Here is a 27,202-nt window from a genome sequence, read left to right as displayed (position 1 = left end):
CCGGCTCGTGTTGCCGTAAAAACGGGGAAACTGGCACGAGTATATCGCTCAGTGGTGGTAGGCCCGGTGGTTTCCGGTGTCTGTTTAGTCACTTAGATGCATTGCTCTTCGATGGGTTCCTACTTCAAAATGCGTATGGTTCAGAACCTCACAGGCTGTGCCTCTTCGATTTTTTGACAGTTATGTCCGGTTATTGCCATTTCCATTTAAAATTGGGTTCTGTACAGAGTTTGGAAAAGGCTTTGACATATGATATACCGTTACAAAAATGTTGAACTAGTATTCGCTTTATGCACTGAAAAAAAAATGTTTTGAATAGATAGTGAGTTTTTATTTTGTCTTTCAATTTTTTGGACATACTAGTAATCCAATCTTAATAGTAAGAGCATAAAATATTTAAAACATACATGCATTTTTTATATTATGTTTTAATAACGCATGCATGGTTGGAACAACCTTCGCTCGAAATAAAAGTACTCTATTACCAAAACAATTTGTTTGTTTCGATTTTAATTTCCCTTGAAAACCTAGACAGGACAGTGATGGGGCCTCTATGCAAGCTGTTATTAACAAACTTGATTAAATCCCTGAAGAAATCGACGAATGAAGTCATAAATTCCCCCGATTAGCGTTCTCTCTATTACATACGGTGTTCCAAGACAAACTATATTTGTGAGATTAGCAAAGAAGACGGCTCAAGATGGCTGCTCCTCCGCTTTATGGCAGACATCAACTGGTAATTACGATCTATGCAGCCTTAATAGGGTTTTAAGATCCTATAAACGACATGTTAGATTTGTTCCACTACTTCTGATGTAAAGATTGGAACTTTCGCTGGAAAGAGTAATGATCATAAGACAGTGATAGAAATCTCTTTGACAATGAAAGCATTGCTGATGCGTTATTATAGCTTCGCTGAATATTGCCACTAAATCCAAGATATTGGCAAATAACAGACATGGGTTGTATTGTAAACAAACAAAAACACGGAAACATTGAAAAACCACAACTGAAATTGGAGAAAAATCTGGATTCTTTCTGTGACCTATGCACCGATTTAAATAACGCCGCGTTTGTTTCTCTGTAAAATTGTTTTCATTAAAAACTCACGCTGCATACCTCCATTCTACAGGGTAAGATAAAGAAATATACATTAAGTATTAAAGAAATTCTAAGCGGTTTTTTTCCATTTAAGTAATGCATTTCAGTGTTTATTTCAACCGGCGGTATAAGAGCCTGGTAACCGGCTATATATAAATATATATAAATACCACTGTTTAACCTATTTCCAGAGCCATTTTTTATCAATTTCAAGGTAATTCTTACTAATCTTCATGCAAATGTCTTGCAATATATAATTAGATATTCTGAAATCGAAAGCTCTCGATTTCAGGATACTTCCACTGGTAAATACTAGGGAATAATTTATTGCAGATATGCAGTGGAAGGGAGAAAACTCGTATACATCTTTGGCAAAAAAGGAATACACGGTCATAATTTTGTTTGCTTTATTGGAACCACATAAAATATAAAGTAACAACAAAAGCAATTCAATTGTGTGATTCTTATAAAACCGAAGAAAAAAATCACAGTATATGTAATAAATGCATTTACATTTTTTTCTACTTGAAAAACACAAATTAAACAACCGATATTTAAGTCGGAATAAAATGCTTCTGAAAAAATGCCATTTCTCAACATATATTGCCTTTTAGGAAATTAATTCACAATTTTCACATCATTTCATAGAGACGACACAGCATAAAATTCTTCAGTCTGTTTAAGTACGTAACGCAACAATTATTTCAGTGCTCTCCAGCTAGGCTTAAATAGCGGGGGGGGGGGGGGGCACTCTGCTGCCCTTTTTCAGCACCTTGCTGCATTTTACTGCACCCTATTGTGCCCTTTAGCTTAGTTTGACAGACAGAATCAATTTTCAAAAATAAGTATAAACATAATAAATATTCATTATTTTGACACTTATGTAATAATAACAGCTGAGGTATTCATAACAAACCATTAGTATTGAAAGAAGTTACAAAAAATACACTATAAGAATTTAATAGTGGCCCTTGCGAGTGCCCCATTAAGGCTCATTCATTTCGCAACAAAAATGCCATTTCTGACCAAGCATTCTGCTCTTTCCAAATCCTGGCTGGAGCACAGTTACTTTATACAGTTATTGGCTTTTCTTCACATATAAGTTATGTAATTCAAAACTTGTGAACTAAGTTTTAATATCTCATGCAATTTAAATGTTTCGCTCAAAGGACAGTTTTGCAAGACTCGGAAAATGACAACGCCAATGAAGACATCAATGCTTTGACAATATCGTGACTTTTCTATTTGTAAATCAAACAAGCTAAACAAGCAGGGTATTAGGTAAAGGATTATGGGAGGGTGCTGCACTCTGTCCTTTGATGGAGGCACCCTTCTGCCTCATGGAGACCAGAATGTGCACCCTCCTGCCTTCAAAGTATTAAATGCTTAAGATTAACATATATTTCTTTTTCTTTGATTAAAACTTGAAATATGATTATGTATTCAATCAACTTTACATATACTAGTATAAAGTAGTTGAAACCTAATATTACTCAAAAGAAGCACAATTTCTAACATGTTCAATGAAATTAATAAAGCTTTAATTATTCACTTCCCGATATGCCCCTATGTCCCTCAGCACCCTGTCCCTTTTCTGTAGCACCCTATGTCCTTTTTTAAAAACCTGGCTAAAACCCTACATTAAAACATGTATACACATTAGATAACAATGGCAAAATTATGGCAGTGATATTAAAAGGCATAATCTTATGTAAAAATTACATTTTGTAAAATTAAAATGCATAGACTGTTATTATGCACCAATGTATAAATATCAAACATTGTAAATCATTCAATGTTCTAACGTACATAATAATTTGTAGCAGTTGGCAACATAAACCACATCATTTTCATTTTAACACACTCACTAATGAACTCTTAAACAAATATACTTTAAATCCAAAAAATAAAACAGTCAAATTTATTTTTATATTGATATTTTTTTTTAATTTATGTTCTGAATAAATGTTATCACTAAATCTACTGATATATACATATATATGAATTTATTTTATTGATATTTTTTTTAATTATACATATATTTTTCTCATTTTATCTTCTTTTTTTCCCTTCAAGTTTTCAGTTTAAAAATATGATTAAATACAATGTCACTCACCACTCACCAAAAACAGTCCAATTAAATAAATAAATAGATAAATAAATATTTCCAACACTGGATAGACTTATGCACACAATTGACATAATGCTAAACCACCTTAATATAAATATTCATAACAGTTTAACCAATGGAAAAGTTTTCTAGTCACATGACCTGGACATAACCAATGGAGAAGTTTTCTAGTCACATGACCTGTACATAACCAATGGGGAAGTTTTCTAGTCACATGAGCTGGATACAACCAATGGAGAAATTTTCTAGTCACATAACCAAACATACAAACACACATGCACTTGGAATCAATACAATTTTTGTTGAACAAAGTAGGTAATCCTCGAGGGTGGTCATTATCTGATAAGCATCTTTATATCAATTGGAGTACAACTAAACAAACATAAAAACACAATATACAATGTATAACAGCCTTAAAGTGTAAAGCGATAAAAGGCTATCTCATTTCAAATAAAATTGGCAGACTTGAAATGCTACTAGAACGAATACATATACACACAGCAAAGTAAAAACAGTACAGGAAGGGCACCTTGTGTAAGCAATAGAATCTACATAAAAAGTTATTTCCTATTTTTCTTTTTCTTCTTCTTACTCTTGCCATCTTGTTTCTTAATCCCCGCTATCTCCTTTTCTTCGGAGCTCCTAGCTGATCCTCCAGAAGATTCAGCTGATGCCCCGACTGTTTCACGTACTATATTACAATCGGTAACTTTCTCTTTTTGCCCAATATCTTCTTTCCCTTTTGAACTCATAACCGACTCTACTACAGTCATTTCAGAATTAGCAATATCAACATATTGAGCTGGATCTTTCAAGCCATTTCCAGCCTTTGAATCTTTACCTACAAGTGAGTCAGTCACTGTTTCAGGAATATCAATAATTTCATGCATGACTTCAATAATTGAGTCTTCAAGTCCAGCTCTCTCCCAGACACTTGGGTCATCTTCAGCAGTTTCATACCTGGAATCGCCCTCTGAATCAAAACTTCTTCCGTATTCACGAGCCTCTGCAAATTCTTCATCCTTTTCTAAACTGTCAGACATTTCTTTTTCAGAAGAGTTTGCTCTATACCTGGTTTCTTCTGATATTTTACCAGTCAATGTAGTTTCTGCTGTTTTTATTTTCATACTCTTTACTTCACCTAATACAACTTCAACATCTAAAACTTCTGAAGTCTCAGTTGGATTCTTATGGGAATCAACTCCAATTTCAATCTTTTCTGCATCATTGTCATTTGATTTTGCATGAGCGGTTTCCAAGACTTCTTCTTCAGTCGGGCTTTCCATGTTTTTTTTCTTCTTGCATTTTCTTTTCTGTGTTGTAAAGCCATCTTCTGCTGTTGCTATAACATCATCCTCAACCACTCGTACTGCATCTTTTTTCATACTGGATTTAGCTTGTTTGCATTTTCTTTTCTGTGTTGCAAAGCCATCTTCTGCTGATGCTATGACATCATCCGCAACCACTTGTACTACATCTTTCTGCATATTAGATTCAGTTTTGCCACCAACGTCTTTATTTATTTGCTTCAAATTGGATTTACTGCTATCTTGCATTTTTAATTGATCTGGAAAACTTTTCATTGTTGCTGTTTCATTTTGTTCCTTTGTTTCCTTGTCTTTATAATCATACTTCTGTGTTTCAGTCTGGGGCTTATTGTTCTGCCTTTTCCTTTCCTTCCCTACTTCTTGATCAAACTGGGTCCTTGTTTCACTGGCACACTTCCTAGTCCCACTGTCTTCTTTATCATATGTCTTAACATCAAAGTTTGACGCAACATTGGACATGCCAGGAACTATATCTTCAGCATCCTTACTTATACCTGGTTGCTCTTCAACATATTTGTCTTTCTTATTCTCCAATAAACTTTCTTCACTAGGCTGGTTCTTCTTCTTTCTGGATTTCTTTTTAACCTCCTTCATACCTTCAGATTTCACACTTAAAGCATCAGCAAATTTCACACCACAGGCATTCATGTCATCTGTGTCTTTGTTTAAAGGCTGACCTTTTATTTCAAAAGAGACCTTGTCAATTTCAATTACAGATATGTCATTACTATGGTCTGTTTCAGCTGACACCCCATCTTTAGTTTCTTGGTCAAATTTTCCTTTTCCATCTCCGTCTGAGATATTGCTTTTTTCAAATGTCTTCAGCTGTTCTTCTTCTTGATTTACATTCTCCTGTTCCTGTTTCACAGCACCTAAAGGTGAGTTCTCCCCAAATGCATGGTTATCTTGAATGTCAAGCTCCATTTCCTCTTTTAACACTTCATCTTCTTTGGCAGTTTTGGACACTAAGTCAGCATCTCTATTTGGAGTATCTTTCCCCTTCTTTTGTTTTTTCTTTTTCTTAATGTTAACTTCTGAAAAAATATCCTCATTTTGTATGTTACGGTCATCTTTGTCATCAATGATTTCCTTCTGAACCTCAATTTCTTTCTCATCTGACTGCATTATACTTTTCATTTCATGGCATACATTTATAGTTTCATTAAGTGTCTCAATTTCTTGGATAACTTCACTTTCCTCTTTAAACAGTGGTAAATCATCCTCACTTGTTGCTTTGACCTCTACTGCAGTGCAAGAAGTTTGGTTTCCTGAACTAGTTGGAGATTTCTCTTTCCTGTTCTTCATTTTGCTTTGTTTACCAGTAAAAGACCAAACTGTATCTTGCAAATCATTTTTAGAAGACAAAACTGTATCTTGCAAATCATTTTTAGGACTGATATTGCTTTCTTCGGACAAAGCCACAACATGAGCTTCAACTTGACTGTCTAAATTCTCCATAAAATCTTTTTGTTTCACAGTACAGGCATCAGCAGATTCATGTTGTTTGGCATCACTTGTGGAGACATTTGTATCCTTTGAGGAAGGAGATATAACTTCATGTACAATAGTTTTGGCATCAATGCTCTTCTTGGCAGTGTTATCAGCTTCAGTTTTGGCAGTGATTTCTGGTACCACATTGGCAGTGGGTTTAGCATCAATTTTACCAGTTTTGACATTAAGACTTTGACTTACACCGTCTTCCCATTTAGGATCACTAATTTCACTTGTTGAGGGAGACTGAGGTAGGACAGGCAGGATGGGATCTTTGACTTGGGGTTCTGGTGAAGATCTTTTCTTTTTACCTTTTTTACCAGACTTTTTTATAGTACTGGTTGTCATTACATTTCCTTTCGAGGCCAATTCCAATCTTGTGTCATTCTCCGGATTGGCATTACTGGTGCCAACATCATCTGTTTCAGATTTATCCCTTATAACATCATGCTTTTCAGGCAGACTAGAATTCTTTTTCAAATCATTTGATTTTTTATTCTCTACAGTATTTTCTACAGCAGCAGTATCAATATTTGGAAATTCTTTTTCATCTTTACTACAGTTTTCTGGAATCTTTTTGGGCTTGGTTATCTTAACAGCTTCATCATTTACTTCAACGCAGGCATTTTTACTACTCTTACAAATATCACTAGGTAAAGCATCCATGCTCTTTTTCGCATTAGTTTTAACACTCACAGTTTCACAAATGTTAGTTTTTGTGTCACTTAGCTTTGGTTTCACTGCTCTTTCCTCCTTCACAGCCTCCTTTCCTTTCTCTGCCTCTGACACGGCAGGTTTCTTGCCAGCCAAATCTCTTTCTAGTGCTTTCCTTGATGTCCTGTCCAATCCTGCTGTCTCCCTTGCTTTTGTAGGCTGATCCATTGTCTCACTTGCTGTCCTAGGCTGATCCATTGTCTCACTTGCTGTTCTAGGCTGATCCATTGTCTCACTTAGACTTGTTCTTGGAAGGTCTAGTATCAAATAAAGGTTCATTTTGTATGAGGAATTGCACATGGGTGTTAAACACTTACAGGAGTACTATAGGGTAATGGAGGGGTGTAGCATAGAAAGGATATGTGTTTTATATGGGAGTTTACCTGGCGTTTTATATGGGAGATTACGTAGTGTTTTGTATGTGATATTACCTGGTGTTTAATATGGGAGATCACCTGATGTTGTATATGGGAGATTACCTGGTGTTTATATGGGAGATTATATTGCAGTGTAAGAATTATATAGCTGTTACCACCATTTCCCATGCATTTATATTGTATATATTTTTCAGTATAAACCCAGTCCATATATACTTGTAGTATAGAACCAATCCCTTGAAGCACATACATATATTAAGTTTGACTACTAGAAATGACCATATATAAATTAGGGATGCAAACAAATATTTGAATATTCGATCAAACGTTTGGTATTCGAATGTCAAAATCGGTATTCGCATATTTCATGTTTTGGTGTTGAAAAAATATAAGAATAAATATTTTGCCTACAACTCCGTTGTTGTGTTTAAAATTTGTTTTAACAACGATTGTCCCATCATACCAGAGGTGTGAATGTGATGACAATACACTATACCCACGTCATATTTTATTTAGGGACATGTTGTAGGGTACATTTTACAATAACTGGCTGTAAGACTAGTGACACCAAAATCCAATTATTTTCGGTAAATTTAATTGCCTGTACCAATTAAGGAATAAACTAATTCCTGAGTTGGTTTGGTTTTTCCATAGTTTTTTTAAGTAGAGTTAAATCCCAGAACAAGGCTGTTTGTCCTACGGAAAGATCCTCCATTGGCGTATAACGCCATATGACCAGAAATCCATCTAAGTTCACGTTGTTTACAAATATGAAGGCAGAGGAATATTGATTTCAAAAAAAATCTTTGTTCATAATGTATTACTTTTTGTCTTTTTGAAATGAGGAATTTCAGAGGCTCATTAGGTGAAATTCAGGGTCCGCCGTTCGTAGTGGTTACGACAAAGTAGAACTAAAATGTCCCGGCTATTACTTTAGCGAATATTATAATAGTTTACTACAACTTTCAAAAGATTTAGTTTGGTTATCGAATATTGATATTCGTTCGAAAGAATTACCGAATATTCGAATATCAATTTTGCCATTCGTTTGCATCCCTAATATATATATATACACGAAAAAAGGTTAAGAAATCTAATTAACTACTAAAATTACCACATTACCATAAAAATATATCAAATTTTTGCTACAAAAAGAAGTTTGGCACAGAAAATGTTCAATTATTTTTTTGCTGCTCTTACCATGTTGCCTAAGTGACAGTTTTTCCATGTCCTTAGCTGGTGACTCAACCATAGCGTCGGCGATCTCCTTCAGGCGGTCTTCCTCGAGGTCGTTGCTACCCTGGGGCTGCTTCACCACCGTCGACTCTGTCCAGTTGCTGTACACATCTAGAAGGTGCGGAGACTGCTCAAAGCTCCCTGTAACCACAAAATCAATCAATGTATCATTGACAGCAACATTCCTTAATCTTTATATACAGTTAGTACTTAATTACTCATTGTATTGGTGTTTCCTGAAAGTGCAATTTGAATAGAAGGTACAAATATTTACTGCTTTCCCAATAACAAAATATCGGAAACTGCCTTTGTTTTAATCCATTATATAAAATCAATTTTATTCATTTTATTTTTGCTTTACACTTGTACATAACGGTTCACACTGAACACTATTGAACCCTAAAAAATTAGACAATTTTTTGTCTTACCAGCCTCAATCATGAGCGGCCCGCCCTGGTGCACTACCCCTTGCCCCTGGGATGGGCTGCTGTCACTGGCCGACAGTCTCCTATATGCAGGGCGGGCATTTGGCATGCTCACAGGGTTAGATCTGGTCGGCTGCAGTCTGAAATTCAATGATACCCAGTCAGTTTTTTTTGCAACAAGATTATGATAATGCATTGATAATTAACAAGAGCATCAGAACTACTAAAAGTGGATTCAACACTTTGGTCTGTTGGTGTTGTTTTTTTCCTTGATCAAGGAACATAACTCAAAATATATTAAAGTCAAGAGTAAATGACATTTCAATGCACCTATACTTGGAACATTGTACTAACTTTCCTGTGAATATCTTGCATATTTGAAGTTATCATATGTCCAAAGTTAATATTTTTGCACAAAATGCAGCTGCCAACCAAAACACCAAGTTTTAACAATACCTACACTTTTTTCTTTAAAAACCAAACTAACTGAAAATAACCAAAAGAAATTCATACTTGAGACTCTCAAGGTCGCCCTCATCGCCGGGGGCGATATCCATGGCGGCCATGTTTGACTCGGGACTTTGGGATAGTAGTGCTGAACTCTGGGAGGAGAGGACCGTTGTGTTCTCCTGGTACGTCTTGAAGGAGAACTGTGGGCCCATCCACAGTCGCCGGTGAGGACCAACATGGGTAATTATCTCCACCTACAAATGGAGCTTCTTTGAATAAAACTGGGAAGAAAATTGTGCCCTTTGGGGCTGCAGAGTGGGGCTCAACCCTTCAACCACTAGAACACTACCATGCAGCTCTACAAACTGAGATAAACCAGCGGCTCGCTTACTTCCATCCATAATACATTTTTAGATATATCAATGGCAATAACTGGCTATTTCTATTACCAAAATAAACTCTCACAAACGGCCCTTTGGGACAAGATTAAAACATCATAAGTTACATTTTGGTAGAATAATTTCTTTGCATGTATTTGTACCTGTGATAGCCATTGATCGTCGGAGTCAGCATTGCTGTGGTCAGAGGACAGACTGTCACGGGAGTCATGGCGTGTCAGGCCAGGTAGGTCATACAGGTCTGAAATATACACAAGTAAAGCTAATTTTGAAACAACTCGGCTTACATGTACAGATGAGCCCCATTCCCAAGCAGAAATGCTTACATTTAGTATAAAGAAACGGTCCTTAAGATCCAGTTCGGGCCAACAAGGAAATCAACCAAGCAAGTTCTAGCCACAGGGTTCAACTGTATTTACAATACATGATCATAAGTTATAAAAGATTCATTTTTAAGACTCTATGCTACATTGTAACTAAGAATGTGCCATATATGTATAAACAAATTGAAATGGCAGAATTTTCTGGTGTGCCCTGACCATACAAGCTGACTTTTTGATCAGGCTAACCTTATATGTGACATTGACCTACGAACAAGGCCAGTACATGAAAAGTTGATCTTGCCTTTATGTGTCAAATACATATGGCAAGTTATTTTAAATTTCCTCTGTACATAAAAAAATACCACCCATACTTGACAACCTACACTGTTATGTCCTTATATTCAGAATTCCCTTGTGAATAAACACTTAGTGTATCTTTCACCTTAGAGGTAGGGACATGGGTCTTGCACAGGACACGTCATCTTCGTATGTGGAACACATGTAGCAAGTTATTTTAAAATCTGTCCTTACAAGGGAAAGTTACAGCCCGGACACGACAATCTATACCCTATGTCCTTGTATGCAGCACTCTATTGTGAATAAACACTAAGTGTGACCTTGACCTTTGAGGTAGGGACACGGGTCTTGCACGCGACACGTCGTCTTGGTATGTGGAACACATGTGGCAAGTTATTTTAAAATCTGCCCATACAAGAGAAAGTTACAGCCCGGACACGACAACCTATACTCTATGTCCTTATATGCAGCACTCCATTGTGAATAAACACTAAGTGTGACCTTGACCTTTGAGGTAGGGACACGGGTTTTGCACGTGACATGTCATCTTGGTATATGGAACACATGTGGCAAGTTATTTTAAAATCTGTCCATACAAGGGAAAGTTACAGCCCGGACACGACAACCTATACTCTATGTCCTTATATGCAGCACTCCATTGTAAATAAACACTAAGTGTGACCTTGACCTTTGAGGTAGGGACACAGGTCTTGCACGCGACACATTGTCTTGGTATGTGGAACACATGTGGCAAGTTATTTTAAAATCTGTCCATACAAGAGAAAGTAACAGCCCGGACACGACAACCTATACTCTATGTCCTTATATGCAGCACTCCATTGTGAATAAACACTATGTGTGACCTTGACCTTTGAGGTAGGGACACGGGTTTTACACGCGACACGTCGTCTTGGTATGTGGAACACATTTGGCAAGTTATTTTAAAATCTGTCCATACAAGGGAAAGTTACAGCCCGGACACGACAACCTATATTCTTTGTCCTTATATGCAGCACTCCATTGTGAATAAACACTAAGTGTGACCTTGACCTTTGAGGTAGGGACACGGGTCTTGCACGCGACACGTCGTCTTCGTATGTGGTACACATCTGGCAAGTTATTTTAAAATCTGTCCATACAAGGGAAAGTTACAGCCCGGACACGACAACCTATACTCTATGCTTATATGTAGCACTCTATGGTGAATAAACACTAAGTGTGACCTTGACCTTTGAGGTAGGGACACGGGTCTTGTATGCGACACGTCGTCTTGGTATGTGAAACACATGTGGCAAGTTATTTTAAAATCTGTCCATACAAGAGAAAGTAACAGCCCGGACACGACAACCTATACTCTATGTCCTTATATGCAGCACTCCATTGTGAATAAACACTAAGTGTGACCTTGACCTTTGAGGTAGGGACACATGTTTTGCACGCGACACGTCGTCTTGGTAAGTGGAACACATGTGGCAAGTTATTTTAAAATCTGTCCATACAAGGGAAAGTTACAGAGCCGGCCGGACGGACGGACGGATGGTGCGATTTTAATATGCCCACCTTCGGGGGCATAAAAATTCTCCATCATCTGTACCTTCCAACTTGGGTACAATTTGAAACTTTTGAAAATAGAAAGTCATGACAAATATTATAAAATGCTTGGTTCATGTTTTAAGCATGTATATAATACGAGGTATGTTCGGAAAGTTCCAGGATTGAACGCATTCCTTTTGAAAGGCTCATTGTATTATAATGAAATTAAGTACGGATTTACTACATCTTTTATTCCATTTCACTCTAAAATTTCGATTCCATACATATAACAGTAAAAAAGTTACAATAAATTTAAAACATGTACCAACGATATGGCGGAGCAACCCGACGTTAAAATTTATAACGTCAACGTCAATTCAGTTTACTCTTTCTCGAAATAGCGGCCATATGCTTGCACGCAACGTTCATGTCTCCTGACCCATGATGTGTAAACAGTTTGAAACCATTGTTTATCAAATTAAGACATAATTGTCTGCACGTGACAACGTAGGCTCTCGAGATCGTCGATTCGGATTCCGCGTAGCTGGGCTTTGACGGCCGGGAAAAGCGCAAAATCAAGTGGCGCAATGTCTGGGCTGTAGGGGGCGTGCTCCAACCTGCCGATCCCGAGAACATCCAGCTCCAACTCTGTGTACCGGGCCCTGTGCGCTGGGGCATTGTCCTGAAACCACGTTTCATCCGTTGTGATAATTCTTTGAAGAAATCTGTCCCCTTCACGTCGATAGGACCTCAAAAAGTTCAATGATTTATTCATCCTATCCTTATCTGATTATCATCCAACAGCCTTGGTATCCAACGTGCGCACCTTTGTCATCTTAAACTCTTCAGTAATTAACTTATACGCTGTTGCTACCCCAATGTCACATTCCTCGGCCACTTCCCGTGTAGACACTCGTCGGTCCCTATCAAGCATGGACTTTACCATTTCGCGCTTTTTCGCCACAAGTGCCGGCCTCCCACATCTCTCGTCGTCGGATGTTGACTCGCGCCCCTCCTTAAAGCGTCTGAGCCACTCAAAAACAGCTGTGCGACTCTAAGTTTGGTCTCCAAACGATTTTTTCAACTGTATCAATGTTTTCGACGGTGAAACATCTAAACTCTGGAGAAACTGTATCACGACACGCTGTTTTTCAATAATTTCGCGTTGCATGTTTGCTTTGAGCACCTGTTTTGGAGTTTGTTTTGCGAGGCGGTGTCTGTTCAAATGACGTCATACGTATTTTACTAATGACGTCATGTTGTGGTTCGACGTCAAGATGACGTTTCCCGCAGTTTTTAACGTTACAAAATGCGTTTAATGTGAACATTATAGGAAAATATATGGCTTGCTCCACAACAGCAAATATTATGTTGCTATGGATACAATATTTTAAGAATGTATTGACTTAGGCGAATGTCCGCTTATTATCAAAATGAATATATATGTGTCTCAACTTGGCCGAAGTTTCAAAGCTCTACGTTGAAAAATAACAAAGTTATTAGTACAGTCCGGGAACTTTCCGAACATACCTCGTACCTTTTTGAGTTGGTATGTCATTTTAAAATAAATCATTTTTAAAAAAAAAAAATCTGAGAAAATTTGATAAAATTCTGAGAAAATTTGTTACTTTTTTGCTCCAATTACTTAAACAGACAGTAAAAGATAAGCAATTTCAATAACAAAAATCACTAGTATACGAAATACTGTTTAATGTTAACATGTTTATCATGGACACATTGGGAGTGTACAAGGAGCTTACCTGGAGCAGTAGGGATCTGGGAGACCACAGCCTCGTGGGCCAGAATCAGGGGACTGTTGCTAGGCAACGGGGGACGTAGTTCTGGAGAGTTCTTCAGTCTGGAGGTAAAGAAGGTTGTTATAAGATATTCAACATTAGTTGAAACATAAACAATCAAACACTTGGTATAACATAATTTAACCGATAAGGATAATATGCTTACTTTAACCTAAAATAACATTTATTTTAACATATCTCATGGATATCTAGCAACTGTATAAGTTTGAAAAAGATACAGTAAGAACTGAAGACTTTATTGTTTTTGTTTACAGACTTTATTGCACTTGTTTACAGACACATGATGACGGACACTGCGCCATTGCATAAGCTCTTAGCCATCAGAGTCAACAAGAGTCTCACGAGGGCTTATGCTATACCAGCATGACATGTTTGGTCATTTCAATTCACAGTTAGGTTTGTTATTCATGCTGGAAAATAGCTCATTGAGCTTATGTTTCTTGTTAGCATATACACAACTTTGAATAAAGATTTTTGTATCATGTACCATGTACGAATGGGTATTAGCCAACATACTGATTATTTACTTGGAACATTTTGTTAAGTAAATGGACACCACCATTACAGTCTTGTAACATACAACATGCGGTGCATCTGCCTTGTAGTGTTAAATTGTATTGTATTTCTTTAGACCTTGCGGTCAAGCATAACCCGTGAAAGTGCAAGCACTTATTTCAAACGGGGGTCCTTTGTTTTTGCTGAAGGGAAGAGACAGTGGTGGGATACAAGGAAGTCCGGGTGCGATACCCTAGATCTTTTGTTCTCCTTGTGCTCTGTCTAAAGTACTCCACTCTTCCAAGCACTACCCTTTAAATGCCGAGCAAGGGAGCTATTTGTACTAACTTTTAACGTCTTTCGGTATGACGTGGCCAGGGATCGAGCCCTTGACTTCCTGCCCCGCAGGCGGATGCCTTAACCTCTAGGCCATGGAGACGGCAGGTAGAGCTAAGAAATAAATCTTCCCCTGTAAGATTTTAAAATTAACCTCAATTACTCTAGCTTTATTTACCTAGCAAGGTTCCACTGCACACGGCCAGCAACGTTGAGAACAAGCATGCAGTCGTCCGTGATCTTGTCAGAAGGGGCGCGGGCACGTGGTTCCAGTACATACTCCACTAGTGTACCAGATTGGGCCATCACGTATAGTGAGTCAACCGGTCGCTTCCCACCCTCTGGGAATGACAAGAGAAATAAAGATAGTAAAAAGGGTTATCTTCTATGCCATCAATCTGAAGCATAAAATGTTTTAGACATTTATTGTTTTCAGCTGTTAACTATTGAGCAATATGAATTATCACTCGTTTTAACATTGTAAAGTAATAGTGCTATTGCTTTTCATGCTTTCCAGTGGTTAATTGAAATGTAACGTTTAAACAGTGTTTATCGAAATGTAATTTATCTGTTTTCTCAGATTTTACCTGTTTCATTGTTAAAATGGCAACATAAATGCATACAATGCGGGGAAGACAATGCAAAAAGTTAATTGAAGTTGTTCACGGTAGACGTTGGTTTGTTGAAATGTGACGCGGTTTTCCACTTATATCAATTAAATTTTGTTTTTGTGACATTTTAAGCATGAAATAACAAGAAAAGTCAGTTGTTTCAGAGTAAGATTGCAATATGTATCACCTTGTGAACAAAGAAAGTAAACATTTCACTACTGGCAAAGGCAATGTGAAATATTACTTTGGCGCTCACTTGGTCAAATATAATGCATACCTTAAGTAAACAAACAATTATCATCTATTTCTTGCTCTGACAATCAGAGCCAAAGTCTGCAAGTTGATTCCAATTCTATAAGATAGATATGGTAAAATGAAGATTCTGTTTAACCAATCATTTTTAAATTATTACTTAATGAATTCACTTATGCTAGATAATGACTGACAGTTTCAACTCAAGACCAATTGACCAATGAGATGCCGGCATCTGAATCAGCTGATAATCATGTGCTTAACCAGTCAAATATTGTTTTTATCACAGCTATACAAACTATACAATTAATTCCTGATATAAATTATATAACTGCTTAAATAACCATTATGATTCACAAAAGTAAACGTGAGTTGGTAATGACATTTGAAGGACTTGAATCAAAGATGCACTCTTACTTCCAACTTAAATTTACCACAATTCATACAATTGTTTTAAATCTTTTAGCACTCACCAATCGTTAATTTTTGCATATTCTTATTATTCAGCTATTAAATACACTGTTACAATCTTGTTATCAGTAATTAATATTTTCCATAAATGCATTGTTAAGTAAGTAGTCAAAAGTTTACCACTCAAAATTTATGTTTGTTATTCATGTGTATGTATTGATTACAAATAAGAGTGTCACTTTCAAACAAAACCGAAGTAATAGAACTAATGTTCCAAGTTTCAACAATTTACCTCTTCTTTCAATGTCCAGTTTTGGAGAGCCCATGACACAGAGGCGTGGTGTACAGAACTTTGCACACACACTGTAGACATTGTCCTGTCCTGTTGGGGAGTGGCTAGGGCTCTGGTTCTTGTTGGCTGGGTTCAGAACTACATTCAGGGGTTGTTTCACCTGGTAGGCTGGAGGGATGGTGATGGGGTGGGGGTAGGGGGGCAGTCTTGGGTTTCCCATGTTGTTGTTGAGGGTATTCTGCTGTATCAAGGATGGGTAGCGGTCATACTGGCCTAAAATTAACCAGTTGTATAATTTTAGTTATGACAGCAAAATAAAAGTAGTTTTAATCTTGTAAATGTCTATAGAAAATCATTTCTCAATTTATTAAATTACAAACTTGAATCTTATTGTGTTTTTATTTCTTTTTTAACTTGGTAAATCCCTTCTTTCAATAATATCCAACTTCCATTAGAAATTACCAAATCATTTCAAGTCAGGGGAAATGATTTGGCACACATCAATTCCTCATTATATGAAACGTGTGTCATTTCTGAACATAACACAGCTTAAAAAAAATACAGACAATTGTATAAAACTATGGAACAAAATTCTAAGTTTGGTCAAATAAGCCAAATTGTATACTGATTGGCCAATATTCATCCAATTATTTTATTTAGCCAATGAAATCATTACAATGGGTTTATGCCAGAAGGTTCCAATATACATTTAAGCTGCACTCTCACATATTAACATTTGACATTTTTTTTTATGTTTTTGTCATTGAATGAGCCATTTTTTGCATAAATGTCTTTAAACAAGTGATATAAAAAGGCTGACTAAAGATAAAATCATAGTTTTTCATATTTATGGTCAAAATTTAATGTTTTATGGCTAAAAGCTTTACAAAGTGAAAAGCTTTAAGAACATTGCAATTTTTCAGACAGTTCTCAAAAAAATTGACATCTGTTCTATTGTAAGTTATCTTATATGACTGAATTGAAGGTATTTATTCAAAAATCAGCTGATTCTGAGACAAAATTGTTATTACAAAAAGATCAAAACTGTCGATCTGTGAGAGTGCAGCTTTAAACTATATAAGATTTTGGTACGTTTTGGCATGGACCCTCACCCTAGATATAATGCAAACTAGCCTTATGATAAACCTCTGTAGAATTTATTATGGTAATACAATCGAAAGGTTGTTATCATGAGTAGTACCTGAGTGACTAGGCGATGTGGAGAGGACGGGTGAGCGTCTGTCCAAGTGGGTGTGGTCTATATCATCCAGACCCGCACTCTTGTGGAACCGACTCGCCCGATTCACCACATGTGGCTGACTGTGGGTCCGTACATTCACCGGACCTGTGAACAGAATGTTATATAGCATTTATTTTTTGTCGCCAACATATTCCTAATGTTATATCACAAATCGCTATCATATTGATCAAGTGAAACTCATGATCAAATCTAAATAATGCACTGAAAGTGTACTGTCTTTCCTACCTGAATTCTGCGCACTGAAAAGGTCACCTGTTTGGAGCACCCATAAATTTTCTATGAAAGGTAACCATGACCTATTAACCCAATTCCAAACTCAATAAGGGTATCTTCTGGTTACGAATAAAGTGCTACCAAGTTTGTAAACTCTATACTAAGTAGGAAAATAAATTGTGACGTAGATGAGACCACTGGACTTAGTATTTCCTATGTGGCAGCCATGGTTCTTAGGTAACACAATAACTTAAAGTGTGTCCAGTGACCAGTGATGATATGGCCATGTGAACAGATACCAAAAGTGCTGCAAAGCAGAGCAACAACAGGTTAATGTGAAAATTGCTTTAAAGCCGCAAACTTTTAATTTAACAACTGTGATTTTGCAGCTAGATGTATGTCTAAAGAGGAAAAAATAAAAATCTTTAAATTTTAAGGCCAGTGGGATAAGTTGGAGGGTGGACAAAGTGAAATTTGAACTTTAGAGTAAATAGTGTGATCAGATTGTCTATTAAAGTGGTCAAGATATTATGCCAAAAAACATTGAAGCCAAGTTTGGTCAAGAAAGATCAAGAAAAGTATATGAGAAGGAGGGAAATATTGTGATGTCAAATGATTAAATCCCTCCCAACCTTTTTTTTCAGCAATGTTACCTAGCCAACACATTTTTTATTTTGGTCAAACATCTTAATCCCCATAATGTGTGTGCAAATTTACTAAAAATAGCACAACAATGAAATAATGGAATTTGAAATATTGTTTCACCATTGAAATTGAAGATTGTGAGTTTGTTGGTTACCTCCATATGTGGTGATGGGGAAGAGATGGGTGGTACCTCGATGAGAGCTCACCGTCACCCAGCGACTGTCCTGGCTCAAACTGATGTCAATCACCTGTAAAGGATTCATTTTTTACAAACAATGTAATGACTATATCCCAATCACTACCCATCAGGGCCTTTCCCAGGTCATTTTAGCTTCTTTTTTTAATTTTGTATTGCCAGATCCCTTTTAAATCGTATTGCATTATGATCAGGATATATCATAAGACAACACACATGGCCAAGTTTTTATCATTAATCATAATCCATAATGGTTGAAAGTAACCTAAAAATGTAAATGGACTTTTTGTTTCAGAATTTTGAAAAACATTTGATTTCCATGCTATTGCACATTTTAAGAAGTTATACAGAAGTTTAAGCCATACAGAAGGATTTGTTTGATGGTAAGAATTATTGTAATTGAACACTGATGTCGGCCATTTCTGCGTTTCGAAATTTACTCTGGGATTAAGGATTATACACAATGAGCATGTTGTCACTCTTAACCAATCAGATATTGTCTCTTATGTAGAAAGTGAGATAATACCCCATACCTTAGCTGTGGTCTCGCCTCTATGAAGTGTATACAGATGATGTACGGCTCCCAGAGCTGAGCTGACTGGGTGGGCCATCAGACGAAACACATGGAAGTTGTGGCCCAGCTTGCAAGCTGTCACCAGCAGGGTACCAGTGGGGTCAAACGCCATGTGTGACACGGGCTCATTGGCATGGGCATGGAAATGGGCGATCAAGCCCCCACCTTCATTGTCTTCATTGACATTAAACTATGGGAAAAAAATACAGAAATCTTTAAGTATAACAATTATCATTAAGACGTAATTTTTTACTCTTAGGCCACATGCCTTTATTTTTATGGGATTTTTTCTTTGCAATTGGCCATAATTATAATTATTCTCCAAAGTTATAGAAATAATTAATATGGTTCTTACACAGGATAATGAAGAGACAAAATGTAAAGTATACTTCTTTGAGCACCAATACTGACAGAATTCAGTGATAATTAGGCCTTACAAAAAAATGTTTCTTTCGGGTGACCCAACCCTACCTAATAAAAGCCTCAAGTATATTTTTTTCCCAAAGAAAAACAACATAAACGGAACTCCCTCCATAAACACAATTTTGATAAAACATTAACTGTCATTAATTTTCAACAGAGAATAAAGCTCCATAACAACAGCAATATAAGAGTGACATTCGCAAGTAATGGAGCTATTTCCAAGAAAATAACCCTACTTACCCTACCTAATAATTTTGGTGATGTTACCCTAAACAAACATATTTTTAGGCATTACACTTACTGAGTCATTATGTACACCCTGTATATCGACCACAGTTACAATGCCAGGTCTGTTTCCATTGTCTAACTGCATGTAGTCCCGTTTTGGAGGGCTTGGCTTGCTGCCCGTAACGGAGCTTGCAATGGCCTCCCCAAACATCGACAAACCTTTGAATGCTCCCTGGAAAATGGAAAGGCATCAAGTTATATTTCAATTTTAAATTCAAATACAAGAGTCTTCCAGACTCCTGCCTGTATGTTTTTCATAAAAATAGGTAACTTTACGTAACAATTACAAGATTATTAGCGAAATGCTTTCCTGGCTTGCTCACATTCTTAGTTATATATAGCAAGCACTAACTAGAATTAGGATTTGGGCTTGTTCATCCAACAGTCTTATTTCGATGGCTGCTACAGATTAAGATCAGATCTAAACTGAGATAAAAATTAAGTAGTTAAACTATGATTGATATTTAGTTGACAATTTACCTTAGCTGCACTTATGACAGTGGCTGCATATGACTGTGAACCATCCCCCGACATACCCCCACATGACTGGTGCATGGCCACGAGGCGCTTGTCAGCGTACGCTAGCCATCGGGTGCTCAATGCCACTGGGTTTGAACTGAGGCCCGGACATGGGTAGCAGCCTGGCAAACAAACATAACAACTCAAAATCAGGTTTCTATGAATTAATTTCTATTGGTTGACTTGAACTTTCGTGGTTTTTCGAAAAAGGACAATCACCTGGGTACTTAATTTCAAGATTTTCATTTTTTGAGAGAAAAAACACAACTGGGAGTCTAATTAATTTGCAAAATCACCACGCATTGATCTCATGCTATGTATCATCCAATCACGCAGGTTATGGCACTTACTACAATGGGACAATATGCAAGTTAGTGCAGATAGCCATGTCAATTATCACTTGGCCAAAGGTCAAAATTTGATCTTGAATTCCTGGATAAGCCAACTCATAAAATTCACGAAAATTAATGTCCCACGAATATTTATGGTTTCACAGTATAAAAAAGAGAGTATGGTCATATGTTATTATCAATAACATGTGAATGAAAGCAAATGTTAGAAAGATATTAGAGTGAAATTCTATGGCTTGTAACACATAAATTTGTTTTTGATATCACTTGTGGACACATGACCCCATGATTTAGAAGTTAGAGGAAACTGAATGTTGTCACGGGGTACCTACTTGTGATCCAGAAGAGCTGTTTAAAGTTGCAGGCCTCGTGAACACACAACTTCTCCAGGAAAACCATCACAATGAACCTGTCATACAAACGTTACATTATATCATGTAAACTGTAACAAAAGTCCCTATACTGAGCTAAGATAGAATCATATATGCTTGGGGCCAACTTCAATAAGATATCTTAGTCGTAAACTGTACGTCGCTTAAGGGTGCTGGTGGACACTGGTATCCAGAATTGGACACTAGCATCTAAATGATAAATGTTCTTACAATATCTTTATTGAAACGCCAAAAAACAGGGTTACACATGGAAATTTACGATTTTAAGCCTTACATTCTTTTTTGAAAAGGGGCCCTAGGGCCTATTTCAGTAAATATTTTCATCGTTAAGAAAAATTATACTAATGTCATATTTTTGTTATATTTCTATTTATTTGTAACAACTAAACTTCAAAGTGACACTCCTATTCAAAATCAATACATATACATGTATAACAAAACTTAATTTTGACTTATTATTTGAGGCATTACAAAAATTAAAAAAGTAAATGCTCCACTACAAATATTGTACAAAGCATTAAGATAAAAGTCATATTTGTCAGTTGAATAGTGTTGTAGAAGTGTTAAATATAAAATAAATTACTACCTTTTATTGCACTCAATGTTTTGTACAGGCAGCGTTTTGAAGCTAATGCTGTGGACCTCATCCCCGGTTTTAAGAGACACAAACTTCACCCCGCAGTATGGCTGTCCGGCGCTGTGACATACAATCAGTAGGATTTAAGCTGAAGAGTTACCTACAAACAAGCTGCTTAACATAGCTGCAAGTTGGCCTGTGTTGAAACGTTTTGGTAAAACAGTAGCCAGTTTTTAAATTTGGTCAAAGTTATCCAAAGTGTTTATTGATTGGTCAGTATTTATCCAATTATACCTACAAACCAATCAAAATTGTTTTTAAAAGTCAAATAGCCAAAAGATAACTTGTGAACAACATCTCATAGTGTTATACAGTTTGGTGTAGGTGTTTAACTAGCTGTTATGAAATGTCTTCAGAAACAGTAATTTGGATGAGAAATATGCTCATTTTTGCTGTATACTTAAGTAACCAGAGTGACCAAAATTGGGCAGCAAATGTGTACCAGAGAGAATCCGTCTAAGACTTGATTGGAGCTCCTTGAGGGCAAAGGAGAATGACAGCTTAAGAAGTTTGGACATACTCAGAAGTATAATAAATTTAGCCAGCTTTATTGATAGCTTACCTTGAAGAATCACATATGACAGCAAGCGGTCTTTTGCTCGTGTATCCATCTTGACTAAATACTGAAAACAGAACACATTTTGAAATTAATTTCTGAAAAACATTTCTGAATCCGGTCAGAACATAACAATCAGAAAGAACTGTGAAAATGATTATATGACTTTTATCACTGCATTGTGAACTATTATTACCGACAAATTTCAAATTACACGTACTAAAACAAATGAAATCTGTAAACAATAACTTAAGACCTTAAAGGGACTTGACACCAGATGGTTCCAAAATTGGCAAATACATTATTTCCTCATAACAAGCCTAGAATTGTCAATAAGGGCTAGTATGAGGCAGATAATACATCACTTTACACGATAAAAATAATATTTTGTCACTGCCTCAGCTGAATTTACCCGTGGTATAATGGTTTCTCAGTTTATAGTGTGTCTATTTAACATGTGAAAATAACATGATAAGTATTAATTGAAACCTGGACGCTTTTTTTAAATTGACTGGGATGTGGTAGACAAACCCAATAAATAAAACAGTAAATCTCAAATTGCAAAAAAATATGCAAAACCTGTGAAAGATAGACTAAGATGTGTCATAAACAATGTGATACATCAGTAAGAAAGTTTTAATGCATGGTACAGAACGATATCAATTTTATGTTAGCTTTCAACAATTCTCTTTTCTTCTTGCAATTGTATCATCTAGTGTCTAGGCCCTTAAAATATAATGGTCAAAAGCAAATAGATTAAAATTGGACAGAGTTATGTTTTTGGCAAAGAAAATTCTGTCTGATTGGCAGTTTGAATGTCATTTATGAGACTCATTTTCAGTCTGACTTTTACTAGAAAATCAATGCAGGTTACTGGTATGACAGTGATAAAACTGAAAATAAGTTTCATCTACAACAAGGGAACCAACTCTTGCATACCTAATCAAATACCACTGTCAATGTATATGTGTAGATTCATACCTGTGTCCGGGTTGGGAAGAATACGGCAGATACGGACCGGACCTTGTCGCTGAGACATGATCTCCTGTGCTTCTCCATTAGGCTGAAATAGCAAACACAATTTATCAAAATTAATAATATCTTATGGCATTATTAATATCATTACTTGTTTAAAAGCCAAGGATTTTTCAAATTTCGGTCATCCAACAAGTTTTTCAGGATATTTGGTAATTATATCTGATCCTATTAACAAGTAAAATAAAGCCCAATGACATTTTTTTCTGGCTCCAAGAAATACAAAGAAGGTTTGAGATGGGAGTCCTGATCTTGAAATTCTGAAATTTGTGTCAAGCACTCAAGTTTCAGCATCAAAATCCCTGATAGCAGTGTTTTTAGTTGGTGTTTTTTTAGATATGAATTGATGACCAATATGATTCAGGCACCAAAACTAGATTCACCTAAATAGTTTAACAACAAAACTGTCTCCAATGTTACTCTCTTATTCAAAAAAATAAGCAGCCATTGCAAAGTTTAAAATAGTATCATGTATGCCTTACAAAAATGTGCCCCTTCTTTGTGTATGTAAAGTTGATCGGTCCGTATATCACTGTATGTAAATAAAAATCCAGTTTTTATGACGTCAGCGGGCCATATTATATTTTTGGCCATTCCAGACATCCTCAAAATATCATATGGACCGCTAACGCCTCGGGGCTAACTGGCCAGTCCTTATAATGTCATATGACCCTCAGTGAAGTGTAATATTTCTTAAGAATAAACTGGCATATCTGGTCACCATCATATACCACAATCGCAAGGCAAAGCTAGCATACTTACAGTGATGTGCCATATCTGGACCCCGTTACTGTAACCCAGTATGAGCAGGAGAGGCAGTCCTTTCGTGTCTGAGCGAAACATGTCCGGGTTCTTCGCAACATCTGGATAGAAAATATTAAAATATGTCAAAAAGTAGTAAATGAAACAATTAATTTATACGTAATGAATCAACTACATTTTGATAAAATAACTATGGTATTATTATAATCTCAGTGAAAAACTTCCAAATTTTATGGACAGGAAATTCATACTTCCAGTTTCAAATTCTTAATGGAAGCTCTGTGTTTATCAACTACACATATCTCTATTGAGAAGCTGTACATAAAGCCTACCATTGACGTCACAGTTTTCAAAGCGAACCCACTGAATCTTCTCCCGATCCTCACTTTTCTGGTAACCGCTGTAGGCCTGCAAGTAAACACAAAATGGTATTGGTGTTTAAACATTATAAAAAATGAATGGTTTAATTTACTTAAAACCAGGTACTGAGACAAAAAAACAATTATTATTTCTTTCCAATTTCACTACTAAGAAATATAAGGTAGTCCTACTGTAAGTTGTATTATTTAAATCAAGTCTTTATCTCATTGTCACATTCTTACCCATGCAAGAAATAACCAACAAATTTATTATTATCCCCAAAGAAAATAAACAAGGCAGTCCAAAGGACGGCTATATCCCCCACCATTGATTTTTAGTATATTTTGTTTTTCTCGCAACCTGACTGGTACGATGAATCTGACCAAAATTGTACACAGCCACTGGTCAAGAGTGGGAATATAGGAAATACAAGTTGTTTGATCAGTAACCTAAATATTCTTGGATATTTGAACATATTATAAAAGGATATTTGTTAAAGTATTCATATTGTGTGTAGTGTAGGTAAGATCAATGTCAAGGTTATTTTGGCTAAAAAAGAAGGAAAATGAGTCCTTGATTTATAACATCGATGAAATAGCAAGCCTTAAGTATTTTCGATGAAGTGATACATATATATTGTGGAGACGTCATAACATTGTTTTACTGCTTTTGAAGAGAAAACACATGTTATAAATATATTATCAAATTTGTGTCCATTGTTTTTTTAAATATTAAACTTGTTGCACATAATGATAATGCTTGGTAGAGTGCGCTAAGTATCAATCTGTGCAACTAGTTTAACACTTTCATTTAACACTGATATCTTTTCCTCTATTTAGCATTGTCATAATATGGACCCGAAACTTCATGATGGATTACTGACACAAATTGCAATTGGTTCGAGTTCTTGGATCAAATTCAGTTATTGTAATCAAAGTACATGAAATGTATAAGGTCAATAAATCCAGTAGGAATTGGCATGTCTACACTGCTAAAGGTAAAAAGCCTGGACACAAGCGTGTGTACTATGACCTTTAAATGTCAGATGTGACCTTGACCTTTGAGGTATGGACCCGGGTCAAAGTCAATGCACATTGTCTCAATAACGACAACATTTGTACCAAGTAATATGGTAATCCATCAATGCATAAGTAAGTTATAGCGCAGACACTAGCATGTGTACTCTGACCTTTAAATGTCTTGTGTGATCTTGACCTTTGAGGTATGGACTCGGGTCAAGGTCACTGCACATCGTCTCCATGAGGACAACATTTGTACCAAGTAATATGGTTATCCATCAATGCATAAGTAAGTTATAGGCTGGACACGAAATGTTACAGCCAGACGGACGGACTGACAGACAGACAAAGTGCATTCCTATTATGGAAAAAAATGGTAAGAAAAAAATGGAAACAAACATATTTATTGTTTGGTTTCTGGTGATATATGACCAGTGAACATATCAAAATTGATATTGCAATTTTAATTTACCTCATAAAAGAAGGGTTTAAAATAAGGCTGTGTATCGCCGGATAAAAGGCGATCCGATTCGAATCGCGATCTTTGACCTGCGATCCACGAATGGATTCACGATTCACTTGGTTATAAAGCAATACATAATAATGAAAGTATAACAAAAGCTTAATTTTTGTTCAGTTTTCACTTTTTTGTCAGCTTTTACATCAAACCCGAAATGTTTCCAGATTTTAGAAGAATAGGAAGCTGGGTCATTTCTATATATCGCTGGATTTGATGTTTTTGTTGATGGGGATTCCATGTTGACTTTGAATTGTAGACGAAAATAAATGATAGCTGTACATAAGTTTCGCATTTTAATTTATTATTGTAGATCTCCTCTTCATAATTTTTTTTTATGTCCTTTGACTTTTTATTTCTTATTTCTATATTTGTATTCTTTTTAAAACATTATATTCCCTTAAAACCTTGACAAGAAGCATTCTTCATTCGAACACTGCACACTGAATTGAATGCTAGCGCTGTATGAATTAACTTCCGGTTGCGTCAGTGTCAGGATTAACATTGCATTATACATTTTTTTAAACAGCCAAAATATTAGCTGGAATTGAATTAAATCATTTTGTTATTTTTGTTTGATTAAATTTTGCACTTGAATCGCGATCCAGCGATCTCAGCACGGGCGAGTATTTGTGTCGAATATTTTGCTTTGACTCGCAATTACTCGCCGTCGGGTACTCTTTATAGCCCTAGTTTAAAACCTTTTTTTTGGTAATTTATTTTATAAGATACCTGTGGGACGACATCAGAGAAGAAGTCAACAACGCTTTCCATCAATGACTTCTCACTGAAAACAAGAAAGACAATTTTGTACTGTGTTTTTACTTTAAGTTTGATTTGAGATCTTATATTAACTGTCGTTATATTACCATCATTACATAAGTCATAACCATTCATCTTCATTATTAATGTTATTTCAGCCTTTTCGAAAATGTGTCACAATAAATCACTGAATTGTAAATCAAATTTATTGTCAGCAAAGCTTTTGAAATTCTGCAGTATTTCTCCTACTGGAATCGGGTGATAATATCTCATTCTGACCCTGTGAGGTGCCTAGAAAAAATACTGTTACCACATTTGCAATCAATAGCTTGAAAAAATCATGAAGTCCAGAGAATGATTTAAAAACATACTTGAACAAAAGAATAGTTAAATCTTATTATACATTACAGTTTGACACTTAAACAGCTATTTTTAAGAAAGCATAGATGTTGTTGTTTCCCCTAAAGGTGCCCCTCCAACTGTCAAATTTGTAAACAAAGAAAAGAAACCCAATGTTTTGCAATTACTCATGGATATACCTGTACATTTGGGGTCGAACCATACTACATGTGTATTTGTACGCTTTTCGCGTTGTATCTGCAGACATCTTGGCCACATTAAAGAAAGAAAACAAAAATATTGCAACAAATTTATTTTGCAAAGTCGTAGAAAGAT

At 36.1% G+C, this 27,202-nt stretch overlaps 1 protein-coding gene across 1 annotated transcript; it reads right to left on the bottom strand.

Moving 5' to 3' along the window:
• Window positions 1–1,491: 1,491 nt before the first annotated feature.
• On the bottom strand, window positions 1,492–27,202 carry LOC128231265 (uncharacterized). Its single transcript, XM_052943860.1, has 21 exons — window positions 27,067–27,202; window positions 26,498–26,552; window positions 24,202–24,277; window positions 23,870–23,970; window positions 23,054–23,135; window positions 22,079–22,139; window positions 21,466–21,576; window positions 20,820–20,896; window positions 20,099–20,259; window positions 19,632–19,790; window positions 18,867–19,097; window positions 18,292–18,385; window positions 17,220–17,363; window positions 16,019–16,291; window positions 14,631–14,793; window positions 13,565–13,662; window positions 9,795–9,892; window positions 9,317–9,507; window positions 8,807–8,943; window positions 8,343–8,519; window positions 1,492–7,022 (listed from the first exon to the last, which is right to left on the bottom strand). The coding sequence occupies exons 1-21, from the start codon at window positions 27,132–27,134 to the stop codon at window positions 3,793–3,795; spliced, it is 5,787 nt and encodes a 1,928-aa protein (XP_052799820.1). The 5' UTR covers window positions 27,135–27,202; the 3' UTR covers window positions 1,492–3,792.

Source organism: Mya arenaria, chromosome 4 (assembly GCF_026914265.1).
Source record: "Mya arenaria isolate MELC-2E11 chromosome 4, ASM2691426v1".
Taxonomy (NCBI): domain Eukaryota; kingdom Metazoa; phylum Mollusca; class Bivalvia; order Myida; family Myidae; genus Mya; species Mya arenaria.
Note: the sequence above shows the minus strand (reverse complement) of the source record. Positions and strands in the feature narration are given on the sequence as shown.